This window comes from Bos grunniens, chromosome 5 (genome assembly GCF_055505025.1).
Source record: "Bos grunniens cultivar Pamir isolate PY7600 chromosome 5, Bosgru_T2T1.0, whole genome shotgun sequence".
NCBI classification, from domain to species: Eukaryota; Metazoa; Chordata; class Mammalia; order Artiodactyla; family Bovidae; genus Bos; species Bos grunniens.
The window spans coordinates 10,701,639-10,722,293 of NC_141169.1; the positions used below are offsets into that span (position 1 = coordinate 10,701,639).

Genomic DNA, 20,655 nt, shown 5'->3' on the forward strand with positions numbered 1-20,655 from the left:
TTTTTCACTCTCCTCTTTCACTTTCATCAAGAGGCTCTTTAGTTCTTCTTTGCTTTCTGCTGTAAAGATGGTGTCATCTGCATATCTGAGGTTATTGATATTTCTCCCACCAATCTTGATTCCAGCTTGTGCTTCATCCAGCCTGGCATTTTGCATGATGTACTCTGCATAGAAGTTAAATAAGCAAGGTGACAATATACAGACTTGATGTACTCCTTTCCCGATTTGGAACCAATCTGTTGTACCATTTTCGGTTCTAACTGTTGCTTCTTGACCTGAATACAGATTTCTCAGGAGGCAGGTAAGGTAGTCTTGTATTCCCATCTTTTGAAGAATTTTCCACAGTTTGCTGTGATCCACACAATCAAAGGCATGGTGTAGTCAATAAAGCAGATGTTTTTCTGGACCTCCCTTGCTTTTGCGATGATCCTTCAGATGTTGGCAATTTGATCTCTGGTTCCTCTGCCTATTCTAAATCCAGCTTGAGTATCTGGAAGTTCATGATTCTCCAAGCCTGGCTTGAAGAATTTTGAGCATTACTTTGCTAGCATGTGAAATGAGTGCAATTGTGCAGTAGTTTGAACATTCTTTGGCATTGCCTTTCTTTGGGGTTGGAATGAAAACTGCCCTTTTCCAGTCCTGTGGCAATTGTTGAGTTTCCAAATTTGCTGGCATATTGAGTGCAGCACTTTCACAGCATCATCTTTCAGGATTTGAAATAGCTCAACTGGAATTCCATCACCTCCACTAGCTTTGTTTGTAGTGATGCTTCCTGAGGTCCACTTGACTTCTCATTCTAGGGTGTCTGACTCTAGGTGAGTGATTACACCATTGTGGTTATCTGAGTCATAAAGATCTTTTTTGTATAGTTCTTCTGTGTATTCTTGCCACCTCTTCTTAATATCTCCTGCTTCTGTTAGGTCTATATTGTTTCTGTCCTTTATTATGCCCATCTTTGTATGAAATGTTCCCTTGGTATCTCTAATTTTCTTGAAGAGATTTCTAGTCTTTCGCATTCTATTGTTTTCCTCTATTTCTTTGCATTGATCACTGAGGAAGGCTTTCTTATTTCTCTTTGCTGTTCTTTGAAACTCTGCTTTCAAATGGGTATATCTTTCCTTTTCTTTTTTGCCTTTAGCTTCTCTTCTATTCTGAGCTTTTTGTAAGGCCTCCTCAGACAACCATTTTGCTTTTTGCATTTCTTTTTCTTGGGAATGGTCTTGATCACTGTCTTCTCTACAATGTCACGAACCTCTGTCCACAGTTCTTCAGGCACTCACTCTATCAGATCTATTCCCTTGAATCTATTTGTCATTTCCACTGTATAATTGTAAGGGATTTTATTTAGGTCATACCTGCATGGTCTAGTGGTTTTCCCTACTTTCTTCAATTTAAGTCTGAATTTTGCAATAAGGAGTTTGTGCTCTGAGCCACAGTCAGCTCCCAGTCTTATTTTTGCTGACTGTAGAGAAACTAATATAATATTGTAAATACACTATACTTCAATAAAAAAGAAATTTTATATTCTTGAACTTTTTCTGCAGTTAAAATTATATATGCTGTATAGTATCATATTCCATTAAGTAAATATTACAATTTGTTTAACCAGTCTATAATAGGTACTAAATTTGTTTCTAATTTTCTATATTTTAAATCCTTATGCATGAAGTGGAACTGAGGGATCAAATAGGATCAATGTGCTGATGAATTTTCCACATGTCTTTCCTTATTTGTCTTTCACAACTGCTGAATCAACTTATTCCTCCCACAAGAAGGTTATAAGACTTTTTTTTTACTAATCCTTTATCATCATCAACATTAGATAGGCATAGAAATTTGTCCTTGTTGATACAGTAAGCAGAATACGTCTGTTCACATTAGTATATATGTCTGCGTGTGCTGCTCAATTCAAATATTTTTCTTATTTTATTTCTTATCTTGTCTATTTTTTTCTTTTTGCATTTTCTTAGTGGTACTTTCACAGTGTGCCTATCAGGAGAAATAATTTGACAAGCTTTAACTTACCTGTCCCTACCTTTAAGGTTGTAGTATAATTAATATACTCTGGGATTTGGGGTTCCATTTAAAAAATTAAGTTTTCATTAATAAAACAAACCTCTTATTCATGTCGGTTTTAAGAGATGAATCTGAATAAACTGCTTATATATTCTATTCAATAAAGTTGGAAAACAAACAAACAAACCTGTCCCCTAAGGCTCTGGTACCCAAAAGGAGAACAGAGGCTCTGAATGGGAGTTGGGAGGCCACCAAGCTTTTTCTATGCTATTAATTACCGTACAGTGTTTCAAGATTACCATTCACAGTACACAGAAAATAACACTAGTGAAATCTAGATATCTCCACAATTTCTTCAAATTAAGCTACTGAGAACATGTGTGGTTACAATATATAGTCAAAAGACTCCAAGATATACAATAAGGAGGACTCTGATCAGAGGGTCTGGAGCCCAAGTGGATTAGGATCCACATTTATGCTAATATTGCCAAGTAGGATCTCTGTCGATCATTTTACATTTTGGTCCCTGTATTAAAGTGCTCATCTGACGGGCGAGGATATGCTGAAATCTGACTCAGGTTCCTCAAGCCGGGTCATGAACCCTGCATGATAGATGCTGTTTCTGCGCAGAAGACGAAATTCCTTTTTCTTTGCACAAAGGCACTGGCCTCTTGCCAAACCACACACCCATCTTTGGGACTGCATCTTTCCAGAGGGAGGAGCCTGTTCTAATAACTCCTGAGGTAAGAAAGGGGAGGCATTTTCTAATTCATCCATCAGACACTGTGCCTTCTTCTAATATACCTGCCATTCAGTTCAGTTCAGTTCAGTCGCTCAGTCGTGCCCGACTCTGTGACCTCATGAACCTCAGCATACCAGGCCTCCCTGTCCATCACCAACTCCCGGAGTCCACCCAGACCCATGTCCATCGAGTCAGTGATGCCATCCAACCATCTTATCCTCTGTCGTCCACTTCTCCTGCCCTCAATCTTTCCCAGCATCAGAGTCTTTTCAAATGAATCAGTTCTTTGCATCAGGTGGCCAAAGTATTGGAGTTTAAGCTTCAGCATCAGTCCTTCCAATGAACACCCAGGGCTAATCTCCTTTAGGATGGACTGGTTGGATCTCCTTGCAGTCCAAGGGACTCTCAAGAGTCTTCTCCAATACCACAGTTCAAAAGCATCAATTCTTCAGTGCTCAGCCTTCTTTATAGTCCAATTCTACCTGCCATTAGTAGGCACTTATTGATAATTTGCACAAAGGTTAGCTTCTCTCTGTTCCCAGCTTTCATTTCTTTCTAATTAAGTCTTAAAAATGGCTATATTGCTTGAAATGAAATCTCGCCTCTAGATGTGTGGGGGGAAAAAATTTCAGAGTTTTTCACTAATGACTGCTAATTTGAAGGCTTGAAGTTCTGGCTAAAATATTATATTATTAGTTTATCAAAAATGTTATCTACTACCAGAAAATACAGAGATTAGCAATCCTTGAGAAGATGTAAAGAAAATTATGTCTACTGAAAAGTATGGAATTTAAGTTTCCTGCCTTCTCAATCAAATTTATTTTGTGTCAAAATTATGTGTTTGTTTTTTCTATTAAAACTATAAACATATATAAATACATTTTAGCTTTGTAACCCAATTTAATAGTTTTACATGTGAGTAAACTATAATGCTTACCATCAGTGTCAGTGGCTCCATTATTTAATTCTTATGTTTGATTTATTTCTTGGCTGTTTAATTTCAATCTCCAAGTTATTGTTCGCAAGAAAAGTACATGGATTGTATATCTTCCAAGTTTTTACTCACAGTGTATCATGACAGCTAAGATCTTGGGCTCTCAGACCAAGGAAGTACAAATTCCAATACTAACACCTTCTTTTCCTGTGATTCTAAGTAAATTTAACAATTTTGCACTTCATAGTTTTCAAATTTCTCACTGGGCTAGTGTAAGGCTAATGGAACTAATGCTCGCAAAGCACTTATTATCTTTTAAAAAGGATTTGTATATTATTTTACAAGGAGATCTTCTGAAGGAGATCAGCCCTGGGATTTCTTTGGAAGGAATGATGCTAAAGCTGAAACTCCAGTACTTTGGCCACCTCATGTGAAGAGTTGACTCATTGGAAAAGACTCTGATGCCAGGAGGGATTGGGGGCAGGAGGAGAAGGGGACGACAGAGGATGAGATGGCTGGATGGCATCACTGACTCGATGGACGTGAGTCTGAGTGAACTCCGGGAGTTGGTAATGAACAGGGAGGCCTGGCGTGCTGCGATTCATGGGGCCGCAAAGAGTCGGACACGACTGAGCGACTGAACTGAACTGTATATTATTTTATACAAATAACTTTGTATAAAAGTTAGAGGTTATAGTTTGCTTTCAAAACTGTAAGTATGGTTTTACTGCATTTAGACATTGAGTGTTGCAAAAGAAACATTTGGTTCTAGCTGATATTTGGTTCCGTCATGTTTCTTTCCCTTTTTCTTTTGAATGATTGCATATTAAAATTTTCCTTCAAGTTTTGAATTTTGATAATGTGAAAATGTACATAGGCATGGTTCGTTGGTATTCTTTTGATGTTTGAGATCCTCCAATCTTCACAGAATCCTCTTCTAAAATTCACAAGAAGTATTTCTTCTACTGCTTTTATATTTTTATTTGTTATGCTTAACTTTAACCTGGTTTTATATTCGGGAATATGAATTATGTGCATGCTGTTTCTCCTTACGCTTGTGACATTTCTCTCATATGCCATAATCTATTTGTGTTTTTGCTCTACATCACTGTAGAGGTTTTCAGGCTTTTCTTCCATAGTAGTTATTCATACTTGCTGTGCTTCCATCACTGTGGATTATAATTCTATGAATACATATTTAGTTTCCTTGCATTTATTCTTATCAAATTCCCTTTTTAACCATCTTTAAACTTCAGGTTGTTTTCTATGTATACCACACCATTTTTTCCCTCTCAATACTTTTCTCTATACCTCTGTGAAAATCATGTCTTTTTGCAAGCTTTAGAGAAAACCCAAAACTTTACTGATTTTTTTTCCCCTGAATTTTGCAACAGGGTGCTTGCATTCACCAGGCTGTTCTTCCTGTCATTATTTTTTACAATGATATTCTTTGAAGTATTTTTCATAGGTCTCACAGCTTATTTTCACGTCACTTTTGTTTATTAATAAATTATATGGGTTGCCCTTTGTTGTTGTTTAGTCACCAAGTCATGTCCGACTCTTGCAACCCCATGGACTGTAGCCCGCCAGGCTCCTCTGTCCATGGGATTTTCCCAGGCAAGAATACTCCAGTGGGTTGCCATTTCCTTCTCCAGAGGATCTTCCCAGCCCAGGGATAGAACTTGTGGTTCCTGCATTGGCAGGCAGATTCTTTACCACTGGGCTACCAGGGAAGCCCCAGGGATTGCTCTTGGTTATATTCTATTACCGGAGAAGGCCATGGCACCCCACTCCAGTACTCTTGCCTGGAAACTCCCATGGACAGAGGAGCCTGGTGGGCTGCAATCCATGGGGTAGCTGAGGGTCGGACACAACTGAGCGACTTCCCTTTCACTTTTCACTTTCATGCATTGGAGAAGGAAATGGCAACCCACTCCAGTGTTCTTGCCTGGAGAATCCCAGGGATGGGGGAGCCTGGTGGGCTTCCGTCTATGGGGTCACACAGAGTCGGACACGACTGAAGTAACTTAGCAGCAGTAGCAGCAGCATACTCTATTACCACTTGAGGAATAGTGAAAATTTTCTTCTCCTATTTCCAGCTAAAGTCAAATCCTATTTCACTTCCCATATTCTAGCTGGTATTTTCTAATATTTCTCAACTGTGCAGAAGTGATAGCTCTTCCTTATATACTTTCATGCTTCTCTGATTGCTCAAAATTCGTGAAAAGCTACAATTTTCTTCTTTCACAACAGTTGTTTTTTTTGTTGGCCATCGTTCTTCATCTATGCTGTTTATTTTGTGATGGCCACTCATAAAATACTGTGGGGTACTGATAGAATCTGTTGTTTCCTGGGAGCTACTATGTCTGAATAGGTATAGAAAGACCAGAGAGACAGTTAAAGGAACTTTAGCTACTTTTGAAAGGTGCAGTTTTGTAATAATATGGTTCCTGAACAGTGTTTGGTATTTACAGATCTCAAAACCCTAAGTTTAGGCATAGGAAATGGGAGAGATGTAAGTTATTTCCTTTCCTTTCTCCTGGGAGACGTTGGTCTATCTATAACAGGATTTTTTCTGAAATCAATTTTGTTCTGTTAAACAATTTCAATTTGTGAATTTCTGTTTTTATATTTTTGTTTCTTCACTGTTTAGAGAAACATTAGCTAGGGATACATTAAAGTGCTGATGATACACCATTTTAAACTTGAAGATCCATTTTAATATTTTTTATAGTGCCCCAAATTTGGAAACACCTTAAATAATCTACAATTCTAAAGTTTGGATTTTGTTTTATAAGTTATGTGATATCCATAAATTGGATTATTATGCATAATTCAAGGCTATATTTTCAAAAATTCTTTATTGAAGCAGCATGTTGTGTGAACAAACGCAATATATAAAAGTAGATAATTTCAATCTTGCTGAAAAGATATATATGCACAAACAGTATCTTGGGAAGAAACAGATAAATATTTTCAACACTCATTATCTTGGGCTGATGGGATTATGGGTAAATTTATGGAAAATTATGGTAAATTTTCCATGTATACAGAGATATATACATCTTTTGTACACATCTGCATACCAAAGATGTATACAAAATATGTACTTCTCTTTAAAAGCAAGTGTTTCTTTGGGGATTTAAAAAAATAGATTTATTTTTAAAAGAAAAAGTGAAGTCCTTAGAGAAACAACTTTGGTAGATAGGATGAAAAAATAAAAATTACCCCGAAGAATAAATTTTATTACTTAAGCAGTACATAAAGAATTCTACTCATTCTTTGCGCTTTTCTTTAGAATTAGGCATTTTGAATAATATAAACCTCAAACAAACATTGTAACACTTAATAGAAGAGAAAAATAGCAAACTGGTTGGTTAAAGGAGTAAAGGAGTCTCTATTCTAATTTAGGTGGAATTTGTGGCCCATATTTTAAAAGAATGATGTTTATTTATATTAAAAGAGAAACTCCCACCAGCCTTTCAAGATTTACTAACACGGTAATTGCTTCTCTTCACTTAAGAATTAAAAAACACTGAGGAGGACCACTGCCTGTATCTATCATTGTCAAAAAATGACCATATTCAGCAGCTTGATTTTGGCTAAAATGGCAGCATATCCTGTGTGTTTATGTGCCACATGAAATTGGAATAGAATGCATTTTCTTCTCATCTGTGATGAACACTTATTTTTTGTGTCCTTCCTTTCCTGGATTGGAACTATATATTCCATAATCCGTATACAATACTTTTTGCACTCAGATCTTATCACTGATTGTGCTTTAGCACAGTACAAACTCAGAACGCAAACAGCAACTTTGCACAAAATGTTTATACAATTTTGAAAAGATGTCTTAAGGAAATAAACTGACTATAATATTAAGTTAAAAAACACTTAGCCAAATATGTAATTATTCAATTAGGAGAAGAGTACAATAAAGTCAACATTTAGAAAATGATTTCTTGACTTTAGAAAGTACATAGGATATACATGTATTGGACTTGTGCTAAAGGTAGTACCTAAATATCTGTACTTTTTAAGTTATATTCATCTCCTTGGCCTAGCCACAGCTGCTCTAAACTATAACAAATAAGGCAAAATTAATTATTTAGTCAGTGAGCAAAGTGAAGTGAAGTCACTCAGTCGTGTCCGACTCTTAGCGACCCCATGGACTGCAGCCTACCAGGCTCTTCCGTCCATGGGATTTTCCAGGCAAGAGTACTGGAGTCGGTTGCCATTGCCTTCTCCAATGAGTCAATGAGCAAGGAGATCCTAAAGCTCTTTTTGTGATTAATGGTCAGGAGAACAGACTCCGGCGCTAGACTGCGTAAATCCCAGTGATGCTGTTTACTAGTCTGGGAGGAGGAGCAATGGCACGAGTGCCAATCCAGGGGATGCCTTCAAAGAATTTAAGATGACCAGACTCTGAGGCGGGCAAGAGAGAATGAAATCTGGGACTTGAATGCACTGACCTCTGCTTCCCTTCCTCTGCCGGCTTCATCTCTCCCAGGGTGCGCCCAAGGCTGTTCCATGTTCAACTTTGATAACTGCATACACAGCCTTGACCACGCAGCTTTGGTGAAACGGTCTTTATTATGTTTGTTGACCAAGACAAATGGGCATCTGCCTCTGAGCTCTTGCTAATCAGCCGATTGATTACACTGACTACTGGGTGTGAATTAGCTTTCTATTGCCAAGAAATGAATTACCAGAAATTTTGTGGCTTGGAGCAGAATGTTTATTAACTGACAGTTTCTGAGGGTCTGGAGTCTGGACAGGGTTTATCTGGGCATTCTGCTCAGGATCTCACCAGGCTGAAATTAACTTGTTAGTTGGAGCCGTGATCCATCTTGTGAGGTTTAGGGGCCCCTTCTTCCAGGCTCATTCAGGCTGTTGGCAGAAATTAAGTTCCTTGTGATTGCAGAAAACTGAGGCCTGTTTTTTTGCTGGCTGAGGCCTGGGGCACACTCTCAGCTATTGGAGGTGACACTTATGCCCCACCACTTGGCCTTCTCACATCACGGCTGCTTACCTAAGAGCCAGCAGGAGACTCCCTCTTTGTTCTGCTAAAATCAAGTCTTGTATAATGCAACACAGTCATGGAACTGACTACTGTTTTTACAGGTCCCATCAACCTTCAGGTGAGGGGACAGTAGAAGATGTGACTACCTGGGTCTGAGAATATTAGATGTCATCCTAGAATTCTGCTTACAGTAAGGCTTAGAGTAATATGCTTGGACCAGCCAGGATGGTTGGTCATCTCTATGAACTTACAGAGCTCTGTCATCCTCTACTCTCCTATAAAGAGGGGCTAATTTATCCAGCTTAGAAGATTTAAGTAAGATTTAAGTAAGCTTTTATGTTGGTCATTAATTTTTTTCTCAACTTTTTCAAAGTGTAAGGATAATGGACCTTCTCCTTTGGATAAAAAGCCCTTGCAGTAAGTCAGGATTTTACTCTGTGTCCTTTCCTTTCCCTCCATCTAAGATACTTTCTTCATCAAAGCTTCTCAGTAAAAGTTTACTGAACTGAATTCATTACATATATTAAATGTGTTGATAATCTCATTTGGAAGTAAATTCTCACCCATCCTGGCATGCTTGTTAACAAATCTAGTAGGAAAGCCATAAACGTCATGAACCAGCCTTCTGAACGACTTCACAACTACCCTGTCCTGGAGATGAAGATCCTTGTTTAGTCCCAGTTCTCAACATGACATTTTCATTGTTTAGTCCACACAATGGATATAGAGAAATACAAATTTTAATCTTGGATTCTGAAGCATAGCCAAAAACTCTTTGTTGAACATAACATTTTCATTCAAAGTAAATTAATTTGGATTGTTTTGGATAATTAAATATTTTCATAAAAAAGAAAAATAATGACTTTTCATATTATATAAGTGAATATGCTAAAAGAGAATACCATATATTTTAAGGAAATTTTATAATGTAGAAAAGACCAATCCTAAGTGTAGAACTAAAAAGCTGATTTTTTTGGCATCACATTTAAGAAATCAAATACAGATGAAAAATGCTACTAATCCATCTTTTATTTTCTTTCTCTTTTAACTCATGCCAGCAAAATAAAGCTTAGGAATTCTATATCAACAATGTCTTTCCATTAAATAGTGGTAGAAATATGGCTCACTTTGATTACATATCAGCTTATTAAAAGTGTTATTTTTGTGAGAAAATTTTAGTAAAATATCTTCTTTGAAAGAGGAAAATTTTAAAAATCTGTTAAGAACAGGAGACATGAGATAAGGAAAGACAAAAAATAGTGCCAATAGTACTCATTTTTCCAGTTCAGAAGATTTAAAGGAAAATGTTTCTTTATGTTGATCTTTAATTTTTAAGTACGGTTCTATTTAAATATTAACACAGTACACATTTCTACACTCGGGAATGGAATAGATTTTGGCCACTCTAAAGGTTAACACATAGTTTAAAAAACAAAATTCAACTGAGCAAATTTTAAAGGTCTTATTGGCTTTATTTATGAACGCATGAAAGGAGCAGCACCCAATCTAGCAGACAGAAAGGAGCTCCAAGAAGCTACATAAAATGAAAGATTCTTCTGGACAAAAGGAATCAGGAACAAGGAAGTTATACTAGACAAAAAAGCAGATGGTTATGACAAGCTCCCTTTCCTTTAGGTAATGGCAGGGGTCTAGATTACGTAACTAGTGCTGATCAGGTGATTCCTGATTGATGGATTTAAGATTCCATTTCTGGGGAAGCTGAAAACACAAGTAAGCATCAATTTGGTGATGTGGAGCTTAACATAAGTGACTCCATTTGGGGCCTATTGTTTTGTTTTTAACAACATTAAGAAAGATTCTCATGAACATTGCAAAGGGCTCAGAAAGACAGAGTTCAAGACAAAACCAGAAGTTTACAGTAATATTATAAATCGTGCACGAGTTTTTTCTAGAGTGTCATGACTCATGTCAAAATTTCCATTTGCTTTTTCCAAAAAACATTTTTAATCTTTACAATGTAGTAATCCAAGTGCCACCTAGAAAAGGGAGATAGTAGTTTCATAATATTACTTCAGCATGTATTTATTCAAAAAAATATATATTGAGTATCTACCATATAAGGTATTATGATTGACTCCATAGATAATATGAAGACCAATGAAATATAAATCTTACCTTCAGGGAGATTATAGTTTGTAGAGGTGCCAAGATGTCCACAGATAACTGTATAAAAATATAATCCAGTGAATCATCCATTAGAGGCATTAAGTGCCAAAGAAGCATAGAGAAGGGGATAGGACTCTTGTAAAGAGTACCTAGGAAAAGTTGCATGAAAAAGGTAAAGTAGAAGGGAAATTTTAAGGGAAAATACAGAGAACTGAAAGTGCTTATAAAGTGAACTGAAAATGTTTCTGAAAGACTTCAGTGGGCCGAGTAAGGAATGAGGAATGCTGAGGAGCCATCACAGTCATTTTGATATGAAATTAATATTAGAACTGACTTTTAGGAAGATTAATCTTAAGACAGTTGAAAATGGATTAAAGTAGGGATGTAAAGAATCTGCTTGCAATGCAGGAGAGCTGGGTTCAATCCCCAGGTCAGGAATATCCCCTGGAGAAGGGAATGGGCTTGGAGAATCCCATAAACAGAGGAGTCTGGTGGACTACAGTCCATGGGGTAACAAAGAGTCAGATAAGACTGAGCTACTAAAAAGATAAGAGGCATGTTAAAACTGTCTCTTGTTATGTTAATAAGGTAATTTGGGGACCTAAGAATGGGACTGATTGTCAGAAAATCAGTCATGTGATTAGACGGTTTGCTGACTTTCAAGCTTGCCCCCAACTTCTGGAGAGGGGAGGAGAGCTGGAGGTTAAATCAATTACCGATGGCCAATGATGTAATCAATCATGCCTTTGTAATGGAGCCGCCATAAAAACCTCAAAAGACAGAGCTTGCAGAGCTTCTGGATTGGTGAACACATGGAGATTTGGGGAGACTAGGTGACTTCAAGATTGCATGGAAGCTCCACTCCCCTTCCCACATGCTTTACTCCATGCATCTCTTCAATCTGGTTTCTCCTAAATTATACCCTTTTACAGGCTCAGATGGTAGAGTCTGTCTGCAATGAAGGAGACCCGAGTTTGATCCCTGGGTTGGGAAGATCCTCTGGAGAAGGAAATGGCAACCCATTCCAGTATTCTTGCCTGGATAATCCCATGGATGGAGGAGCCTGCCAGGCTACAGTCCATGGGGTTTCAAGGAGTCAGATATGACTGAGTGACTTAGCTTTCACGTTCAGTAATATAACAGGTTTCCTGAGTTCTGTGAGCCACTCTAGCAAATCAATTAAACTCAAGGAAGGGTCTGTGTCAACCTCCAATCTGTAGTTGGTTGGTCAGAGTGCAGTTAACAGCCTGGGCTTATGAATGCCATCTGGGGGTGGGGGTCAGTCTTACAGGACCGAACCCTCAACCTGTGGAATCTGATGCTATCTCTGGGTAGATAGTGTCAGAATGGGTTGAATTGTAGGACACCCAGCTGGTATCCCAAGGTTTGCTTGGTGTTATGGGGATGTGTCCACATCACCGCTGCTAACACATACACATACACACCTCACATGTTGGAATTCAGTTCAGGAACCCGAAAGATTAGATGAATTTAGATAAAGCAACTTAGAAACAGCAGCAGCAGCACCCAAGAGGAGTAAGTTTATGCCCAGAGTCAGAGTACACAACACTCAGCAACTCCTTCAGTAGAACTGAAGCTCCACGTAGGAAGGAGTAACCACATCTGTTGCTGGTCCTCAGTGCTTAGCACTCAGTATTTTCGACTAAATGAATCACTGGAATTTAAACATGAGGAAGGGGAGGGTATCGTGTTTACTTATATGTGTGTCCTGTTTCTTTCTCTATACCTAAGTTCCTAGTCCAAATGAAAAGATAAGGCAGGAAAAAGGCCACACTACTTGATAGGATAATCCTTCAGGAAGGAGAACTTTTTAGGAAAGCCCATTGGTTAACTTGCTACCAAGTTTATTGACCTACTGGAGTTGTTGTTGTCAGTTGGTGTTGTTAAGTTGCTTAGTCGTGTCTGACTCTTTGCGACCCCATGGACTGCAGCACGCCAGGCTTCCCTGTCCATCACCAACTCCCGGAGTTTACTCAAACTCACGTCCATTGAGTCGGTGATATCATCCAACCATCTCATCCTCCGTTTTCCCTTTCTTCTGCCCTAAATCTTTCCCAGCATCAGGGTCTTTTCTAATGAGTCAGCTCTTAACATCAGGTGGCCAAAGTATTAGAGCTTCAGCTTCAGTCCTTCCAATGAATATTCAGGACTGATTTCTTTAGGATGGACTGGTTGGATCTCCTTGCAGTACAAGGGACTCTCAAGAGTCTCCTCCAACACCATGGTTCAAAAGCATCAATTCTTCGGCGCTCAGCCTTCTTTATGGTCCAACTCTCACATCCAAACACGACCACAGGAAAAACCATAGCCTTGACTAGACGGACCTTTGTCCGCAAAGCAATGTCTATGCTTTTTAATACACTGCCTAGGTTTGTCATAGCTTTTCTTCCAAGGAGCAAGCATCTTTTAATTTCATGATTGCAGTCACCATATGCAGTGATTTTGGAGCCCAAGAAAATAAACTCTGTCACTCTTTCCCTCGTTTCCCCATCTATTTGCCATTAAGTGATGGGACTGGATGCCATGATCTTAGTTTTTTGAGTGTTGAGTTTTAAGCCAGCTTTTTCACTCTGCTCTTTCACTATCATCAAGAGGCTATTTCGTTCCTCTTTGCTTTCTGCCATAAGGGTGGTGTCATCTGCATAGCTGAGGTAATTGATATTTCTCCTGGCAATCTTGATTCCAGCTTGTGCTTCATCCAACCTAGCATTTTGTATGATGTGCTCTGCATATAAATTAAATAAGCAGGGTGACAATATATAGCCTTTATGTACTCCTTTCCCAATTTTGAATCAGTCTGTTGATCCATGTATGGTTCTAACTGCTGCTTCTTTACCTGCATACAGGTTTCTCAGGAGGCAGGTGAGGAGGTCTAGTATTCCCATCTGTTTAGGAATCTTCCACAGTTTGTGGTGATCCACATAGTCAAAGACCTAGTGGAGAGACTGATGTAGCTACAAAAGGCGATGGTGTTTTTGATGGCTGCTTATTTAAAATGCAATTGTTTGCCTAGCAAATGTGTGACAAAAAAAATATTGAAATATATACACTTTATTTAATTCACTTGATGGGTTTTTACGTATTTTTAGCAATTTCCTGATTTTTCTATCCCCCAAGACTTATAAGTTTAAACTTAAACTGTATAAGTTTAAGATGCGCAGCACAATGATTTGATATATGCATATACTGTGAGGTGATTACCACAAGTTTAGTTAATGTCCTTGATGGCTTTTTAATTTGATCATATTTCTCAAAGACTAAAAGCTAACTCATTGGCAAGGGAATCCTTTTGTTATATATTGCCTTGACACGTTCCACTTTTAGAGACTAAATATATGTAGGGCCCCCAGGAATTAAAACAATATAAGTATAGTTCACATTTATAACTGCCTGAATTAAGACATAGTCTGTGTCATCATGAAGTTCCTAATCTGGCTAAGAACATGAATACATAAAAAGGAAATGTTTATGTTAAAGTATAAACAAAGTTCTATAGGAAAACACAGATGCAAAGGTTTATGGCCTGTTATTTCATTGAGGGTATAAATTAGGATGCCAAGGAGGAGTGGAAAGAGGTGAAGTTGTTAAGTGAATTTGGCCAGAGGTAACTCCTGGTGGCCGGAAAAGGCAATGGCACCCCACTCCTGTACTCTTGCCTGGAAAATCCCATGGGCACAGGAGCCTGGTAGGCTGCAGTCCATGGGGTCGCTAAGAGTCAGACACGACTGAGCGACTTCACTTTCACTTTTCACTTTCATGCACTGGAGAAGGAAATGGCAACCCACTCCAGTGTTCTTGCCTGGAGAATCCCAGGGACGGGGAGCCTGGTGGGCTGCCGTCTATGGGGTCGCACAGAGCCGGACACGACTAAAGTGACTTAGTAGCAGCAGCAGCACTCCCGATGGTTCAGCAGTAGAGAATACACCTGCAACACAGGAGATGCAGGTTTGAGCCTTGCGTTGGGGAGATCCCCTGGAGGAGGAAATGGCAACCTGTTGCAGTATTCTTGCCGGGAAAATCCCATGGACAGAGGACCCTGATGGGCTACAGTCCATAGGGTCACAAAGAGTCAGACACGACTGAGCGACTGAGCACCCACATTGTAAGAGGCCAAGAATCAGAAAAGACTTTTAAGTAGGCACCTAAAAGAAGCTTTTCCGTTTGCTCATGTGATTATTTCAGAAAGATCACAGTAGGTAACAGTGTGGAGGAAAGACTGGGTATATCAGATAAATGGAAGTCCAAGTACGAGTTTACCTGCCGTAATGCCAGTGAACTTCATTAACTGTCACTCTATTAAGTAGTTATACTTTACTAAACACTTTACAAGCTTACTATTGGCCACAATAAATTTTTAGAGATATGTTGTTTAGTCACTCATTCATGTCTGACTCTGCAACTCCAAGTTCTTCACTATCTCCAGGATCCCCTGTCCTTCACTCTCTCTTGGAGTTTGCTGAGATTCATAGTGGTTGATGCTATCTAGCCATCTTTACCTAGTTTTTAATTAGTGACTTTCCATAGCTGTTATGTTTGTGAGTAGACAGATCTTCTCGAAGTCTTTGGTTCTGTGTTCCTTGAAGACTGAGGTACAATATTGGCAGGGCTGGAATTACAGGGAGGGGAGAGACAGTAGTGGAGGGAGGAAATAAACCACAGATACAGTGCTACCTCAGAGAAGGCAATGGCACCCCACTCCAGTACTCTTGCCTGGAAAATCCCATGGACGGAGGAGCCTGGTAGGCTGCAGTCCATGGGGTCGCACAGAGTCAGACACGACTGAAGCGACTTAGCAGCAGTAGCAGCAGCAGCAACCATCTCATCCTCTGCCACCCCCTTATCCTTTTGCCTTCAATCTTTCCCAGCATCAAGTTCTTTTCAGAGAGATTACCAGCTAGTAAATGGAGCCATAGGATCTGAACTGAGGTTCAGCTATCTTAAACATGGCATATATTTTCCAGAGAGAAAAATAATTTGGTTTTCAATTAAGCCTTTGATTGCAGGAATAGAGAGGACGTTATCATCCTAAAAATGTTTTAGAAGAAGAACCAAAAGGATTTTTGAGTTCTTGGGTAGTAAGGGAAAGAATCTGAGAATGTAGAGTTGGTGATTTTTTTTTTTTGGGGGGGGAGGTTGGCTTCTCTCTGTAGGAAAGGCTGGGAGAAGGAAGATCATGAATTTAGTTTTGGAAAGATGGTTCTGAGTTGCCTATGGTGGACAGCCAGGTGTAAATGGTCAATGCAGACCAGTATATAGTGCTCTGAAGCGCTGGAAAGAAATGAGATCCAAGATGGAATGACTGGGAGTCTGAATATGGCTGAAAATCATGAAAGGGAATGAAATAACTCCAACTCTAGGAAGGTGAGGCAGGGTGGGAACTGGGAGTGCTGGCACATGCACTTAGACCAACATCTTTTAGAGAAACAATACAAAGATGCTGTAAGGGTCTAAATTAATTGCATAAATGCAGGGATGGGGCAAATATTAACAATAAGACACAAAAGGGCCACAAATCAACGGCCATTTCTGAGGTGCCAAGAGCAAAATCAGGATACTGTATGTAATCCTTGCACACACAGCCACTGAGGGTGTGCACAGACCACCAACGCCACCCCTCAATCGGCCGCACAGACCTGCCCTCACCTCCTTTTATGAAACCGACTCTTCCCACTCCCCCTCCAGGAATGGGCAAGGGCACCTGTTTCTTGCTCTCACTTCTTCCAGGTGCAGCAAGAGTCCCAGTAAAACCATGTCTGAATTCTTCATCTGGCCTCTTAACAATTTCTGATTAGGAGACAGGCTGGGACCGGAAATCTGGGACCTGAGACCCTTTGCTGCAGTGCTTGCACATGGACAAATGTCTCATTGTGCAACAAAATACAAAAAAAACTCATAAGGACCTAAAAATAACTGCGTGCATGTGCAGTTGGGAAAAAACATAAAGAACAAGGTGTACACACACACAATTCCACTTCTGAGGACTCAGGAGCAAAAGCAGGGCATCCCCAGGGCACTACATATGCACCCAGCAAAGGGAGGAGCAGACCACCTAAGCCACCCTGTCCTGACCCCAGACCCTCACCCCATGTAGGGAACCAGCTCGCCTGACTTAGGGAGGGAGCAAGCAAGGACACCTGTTACTTGTTTTCGCTCCCTCCTGTTGCAACACAGGTGCCAATAAAGCCTTGTCTGAATTTCTTATCTGGCTTTTTATCAGTTTTTACTGATTAAGAAGTCCAAGAACCCTGGCTGGTGACAATCATAGAGTTTAAGGACCCTAGTAGTAACAAAGGCATCTTGTTGTGTTTTAGTCACTTTTGAGTTGGACTCTTCGCAACCCTATGGACCCTAGGCCGCCAGGCTCCTCTGTCCCTGGGATGTTCCAGGCAAGAATACTGGAGTGGGTAACTATTCCCTTCTCCAGGGGATCTTCTCCACCTAGGGATGGAACCCAGATCTCCCACATTGTGGGCAGATTCTTTACCATCTGAGCCACCAGGGAAGCCCGAAGACGTCATGAGTCAAAACAATTTTTAAGTTGCCAATGTCAAGGGTGACTTGGCTAAGATGATAGAGGAACCAGGAGAGAGTGATGTCAGGAAAGCTAACTGAGAAGACCTGAGGATAGAGGAAGGGCTCCAGCAACATTGTCAAACACTGCAAAAACCAAACAAGCCAACAGCCCACACAGCTGTTAACAATGAAGGAAGGTGTCTTCATACGAAGCCCAAGGATGAACTTAAAACTGGGATTTTTTTTTCACAGTCAAGGCCAGTCGACTTGTTTTTCCTAAGAGGCCAATTCATGTTCTCCTTCACCGCCCTATCCTTTACTCCCTTCTTCTACGTAGTGTAAGTCTCCTTCAAAAATCGATGATTTGAGGGACTCACTTCCCACTCCTTTCCCCCTCCCCCCTACTTGCCATTTCCTTGGCGACCATCACTTAATTAACCCAGGGAGAGAGAGGGCGTTGCCGGAGGGAACAGAATCCACCCGAGCAGCTGCTGAAAGAGCTGGAGAGGAGCGAGGGCTGGCTGAGCGGAGAGAAGCACGGAGCAGGCGCGAGGTGGGGGCGATGTGCGGCTCCCCACCTCCGGGACCCGGTCTCTGGGGCGCAGCACGTGTCGCGCGAAACTTGCAAAGCGCGGGCTATGCGACTGTGGCTCAAGGTCTGGGTGGTGTCGGGGCTGCGGGGACGCATTGGCACCCGCAGGTTCCTCCTCTGAGCACCCATCGCGCCTTGGCTCCCAGGTCTCTGATCTTTCTTCTTTCTCCACCAGTCTAACCATTCTTAAAATCCCCGTCTTTTCCTTTAAACTCTGTTCTTTCCTCCTTTGTTCAAAAGTGGACTATTGCTAAAACGGCGCGCCTCGGGGCTGCTGCTATTTTTTTCCTTCACTTTGGGAGCAACGGCTGAAACTTGAGAGCTGAATTTGAGTGGGGTTGGGGCTTCTGTTCTGGAGAAGGAAACGGCAACACACTCCAGTATTCATGCTTGGAGAATTCCATGGACAGAGGAGTCTGGTGGGCTACAGTCCATGGAGTCGCAAAGAGTCGGATACGACTGTACAATTAACAGTGGGGCTTCTGTGGTGGCTCAGACGGTAAAGAATCCGTTTGCAGTGCAGGAGACCCAGGTTGGATCCCCGGGTCAGGTAGATAGATCCCCTGGAGAAGGAACTGGCAACCCACTCTAGTACTCTTTCCTGGAGAATCCCATGGACAGAGGAGCCTGGCGGGCTGCAGTCCATGGGGTAGCAAAAAAGCCCGACGTGACTACCAACGTACTTTTTGGACTTGAACAGGCAGCTGGGAGCGATATTTGCATTTTGGTGTTTTTGTATAGCACACAAACCTTCGAAATTCTACTTGACTGCTTAGATTTGGGGGAGAGGGGAGTTAATAACACAGCCCCGCCAAGGGAACGCTCATAACAGGTTGCTGAGAAAAATGAAGAGGGTTAAAGCTTTGCAGTTTTGTGGAGGAGCCTGTGAATTGAATGATTAGGTATTTTTTAACCAGGCTGCATTTTATCTGAGGTGAACACATGCTTAAGGTTTAAGAACACCTACAGAGGATTTTGTAGGAAGAAACGTGCTTTAAAAGAACGGGCTTTACAAAGTTTTAAGGTTGATCCTGGGGACCTATTTGCTATTAATGGTATTTCTCAGTTTTAGACATATGTATTTCTTGGGGGGAAAAAAAAAGTTTTTTTTTTCTTTATACCTCAAGTTGAATGTGAGAGTTGAGTCCCCAGCGATTAAGATTCCTGGGACAAGTTACACAAGCTTTTTGAATCAATGCATTTTTAAAACAAAAGAAATTGAATACTGAATTGTTTTTCCCATTTAAGTTTCAATTTCATCCACAGTATTTGAAATATTTTTCAGAAAGATGGTATAATTTTAAAATGTGAGGAATTACTTCCAGCAAAGTAGCACTGTGTAGGTGTTCTAGATTTTCATTAATTAAGCTTAAATACTTTCACACAATGCAATGTAATTTTGTATAAATGCCTGATAATTCATTTGATTGCTAACACTTCCTTTGTATTTAATTATGGCAGCTCCTAGAAGAAAATTGTTTGGCTGTTTGTCATCTGTTGAAAAGTATTGATGTATCCAGTTTTATTGGGTGGACAATATCACGAAGCACTTACTTATCAATGCCTTAATGTTTGGTTGGATGAGCAGTCTAAATCGTAAAGACATGATTTTAAAGTGGTACATGCACAACCTAAGGAATGTTCAATAGTTTAATTTTGAAGCTAAAAATATACATGTTTAATTGAGCTGAATATACTTTTGCAGATGGAGAAATCAATTATTCTGCTGCTCTGCATACAATATGTTGCTAAGGTAAGATATTTTTTAATGTACCCTTTTTGGAAAAACGAATGGGCAAGAAGTTATTGCATTGAGTCTATTTTGGAAAATAGAGTATAAGAGAAATAACACTAAATATTAGATTTAGCATCTAAGAAAAAATGTCTGCTAGGTTGCTTTGCAAATATATGCATATTGGTGGCAGCTGTTTTCACTGCTTGCAGATTGTTTGGGGGGATAATCACTGGAGAAGGAGGGATCAGAACTTGGTAAAAGACCAGGTAATAGTGAACCATTTTAAAGTTGTTTTTGGTAGGAAGTTTGATGAATATATCATTCTCTTGAGAGTTGAATTCTTATTTGTCGTCTAGGGAACATAAAAGTCTCTGATAATGTGGTCTGGCTGTTTTGCCTCAATTGCTAATATTTTCTTTACCTAAAATGAACCAAGGTTTTAAAATTAGAGTCAAGTGAGTGTTTTGCGCTCAAACGTAGGTTCATTCTGAGTGTTGTCAACAATCTGTTATCATCAAGGCACACAGTCTGGCGTGCTAGGACGGTGTGCTGGGATCTTGTTTCTTTATCCCCGTTGACCCCAGAATCACCGAGTTTCCTACTGTGCTGCATGTGGTAGTTGCTCAGTTGCATCCAACTCTTTGCAGCCCCGTGGACTGTAGCCCACCAGGCTCCTCTGTCCATGAAAATTTCCAGGCAAGACCACTGGAGTAGGTTGCCATTTGCTATGCTATGGGATCTTCCTAACCCCAGGATCGAGTACGCATCTCCTCCTTCAGCAGGCGGATTCTTTACTACCAAGCCACCTGGGAGCCCATGGTGTTTCCTGCTGCTGCTAAGTCGCTTCAGTCGTGTCCAACTCTGTGCGACCCCAGAGACGGCAGCCCACCAGGCTCCCCGTCCCTGAGATTCTCCAGGCAGGAACACTAAAGTGGGTTGCCATTTCCTTCTC

At 40.3% G+C, this 20,655-nt stretch overlaps 1 protein-coding gene and 2 long non-coding RNA genes across 16 annotated transcripts in view; 1 reads left to right on the plus strand and 2 right to left on the minus strand.

The window, feature by feature from the left end:
- Positions 1-8,407: 8,407 nt before the first annotated feature.
- On the minus strand, positions 8,408-11,944 carry LOC147371311 (uncharacterized). Of its 2 annotated transcripts, none has more exons than XR_015163453.1 (3): positions 11,559-11,944; positions 10,852-10,899; positions 8,408-8,582 (listed from the first exon to the last, which is right to left on the minus strand). It is a non-coding gene; the product is annotated as an uncharacterized LOC147371311 (long non-coding RNA). The 2 variants fall into 2 exon arrangements; XR_015163454.1 differs by lacking the exon at positions 8,408-8,582 and adding an exon at positions 10,189-10,712.
- Positions 11,945-14,384: 2,440 nt separating this feature from the next.
- Positions 14,385-17,262, minus strand: LOC147371312 (uncharacterized). Of its 2 annotated transcripts, none has more exons than XR_015163456.1 (3): positions 16,562-17,262; positions 15,360-15,469; positions 14,385-14,788 (listed from the first exon to the last, which is right to left on the minus strand). It is a non-coding gene; the product is annotated as an uncharacterized LOC147371312 (long non-coding RNA). The 2 variants fall into 2 exon arrangements; XR_015163455.1 differs by having other exon boundaries at positions 16,507-17,262.
- Positions 17,263-17,720: 458 nt separating this feature from the next.
- PTPRQ (protein tyrosine phosphatase receptor type Q) overlaps positions 17,721-20,655 on the plus strand; it is a 295,980-nt gene continuing 293,045 nt past the window's right edge. For 3 of the 12 annotated variants that reach the window (XM_086398846.1, XM_086398853.1, XM_086398858.1), the window contains exons 1-2: positions 17,721-18,032; positions 19,674-19,721. In XM_086398846.1, coding sequence (XP_086254972.1) covers positions 18,015-18,032; positions 19,674-19,721 — 66 coding nt within the window. In that variant the 5' untranslated portion in view covers positions 17,721-18,014. Of the gene's footprint in view, positions 18,115-19,429; positions 19,722-20,655 lie in introns of all 12 variants that reach the window. The other 9 variants (XM_086398848.1, XM_086398855.1, XM_086398847.1 and 6 more) reach the window with 6 other exon arrangements.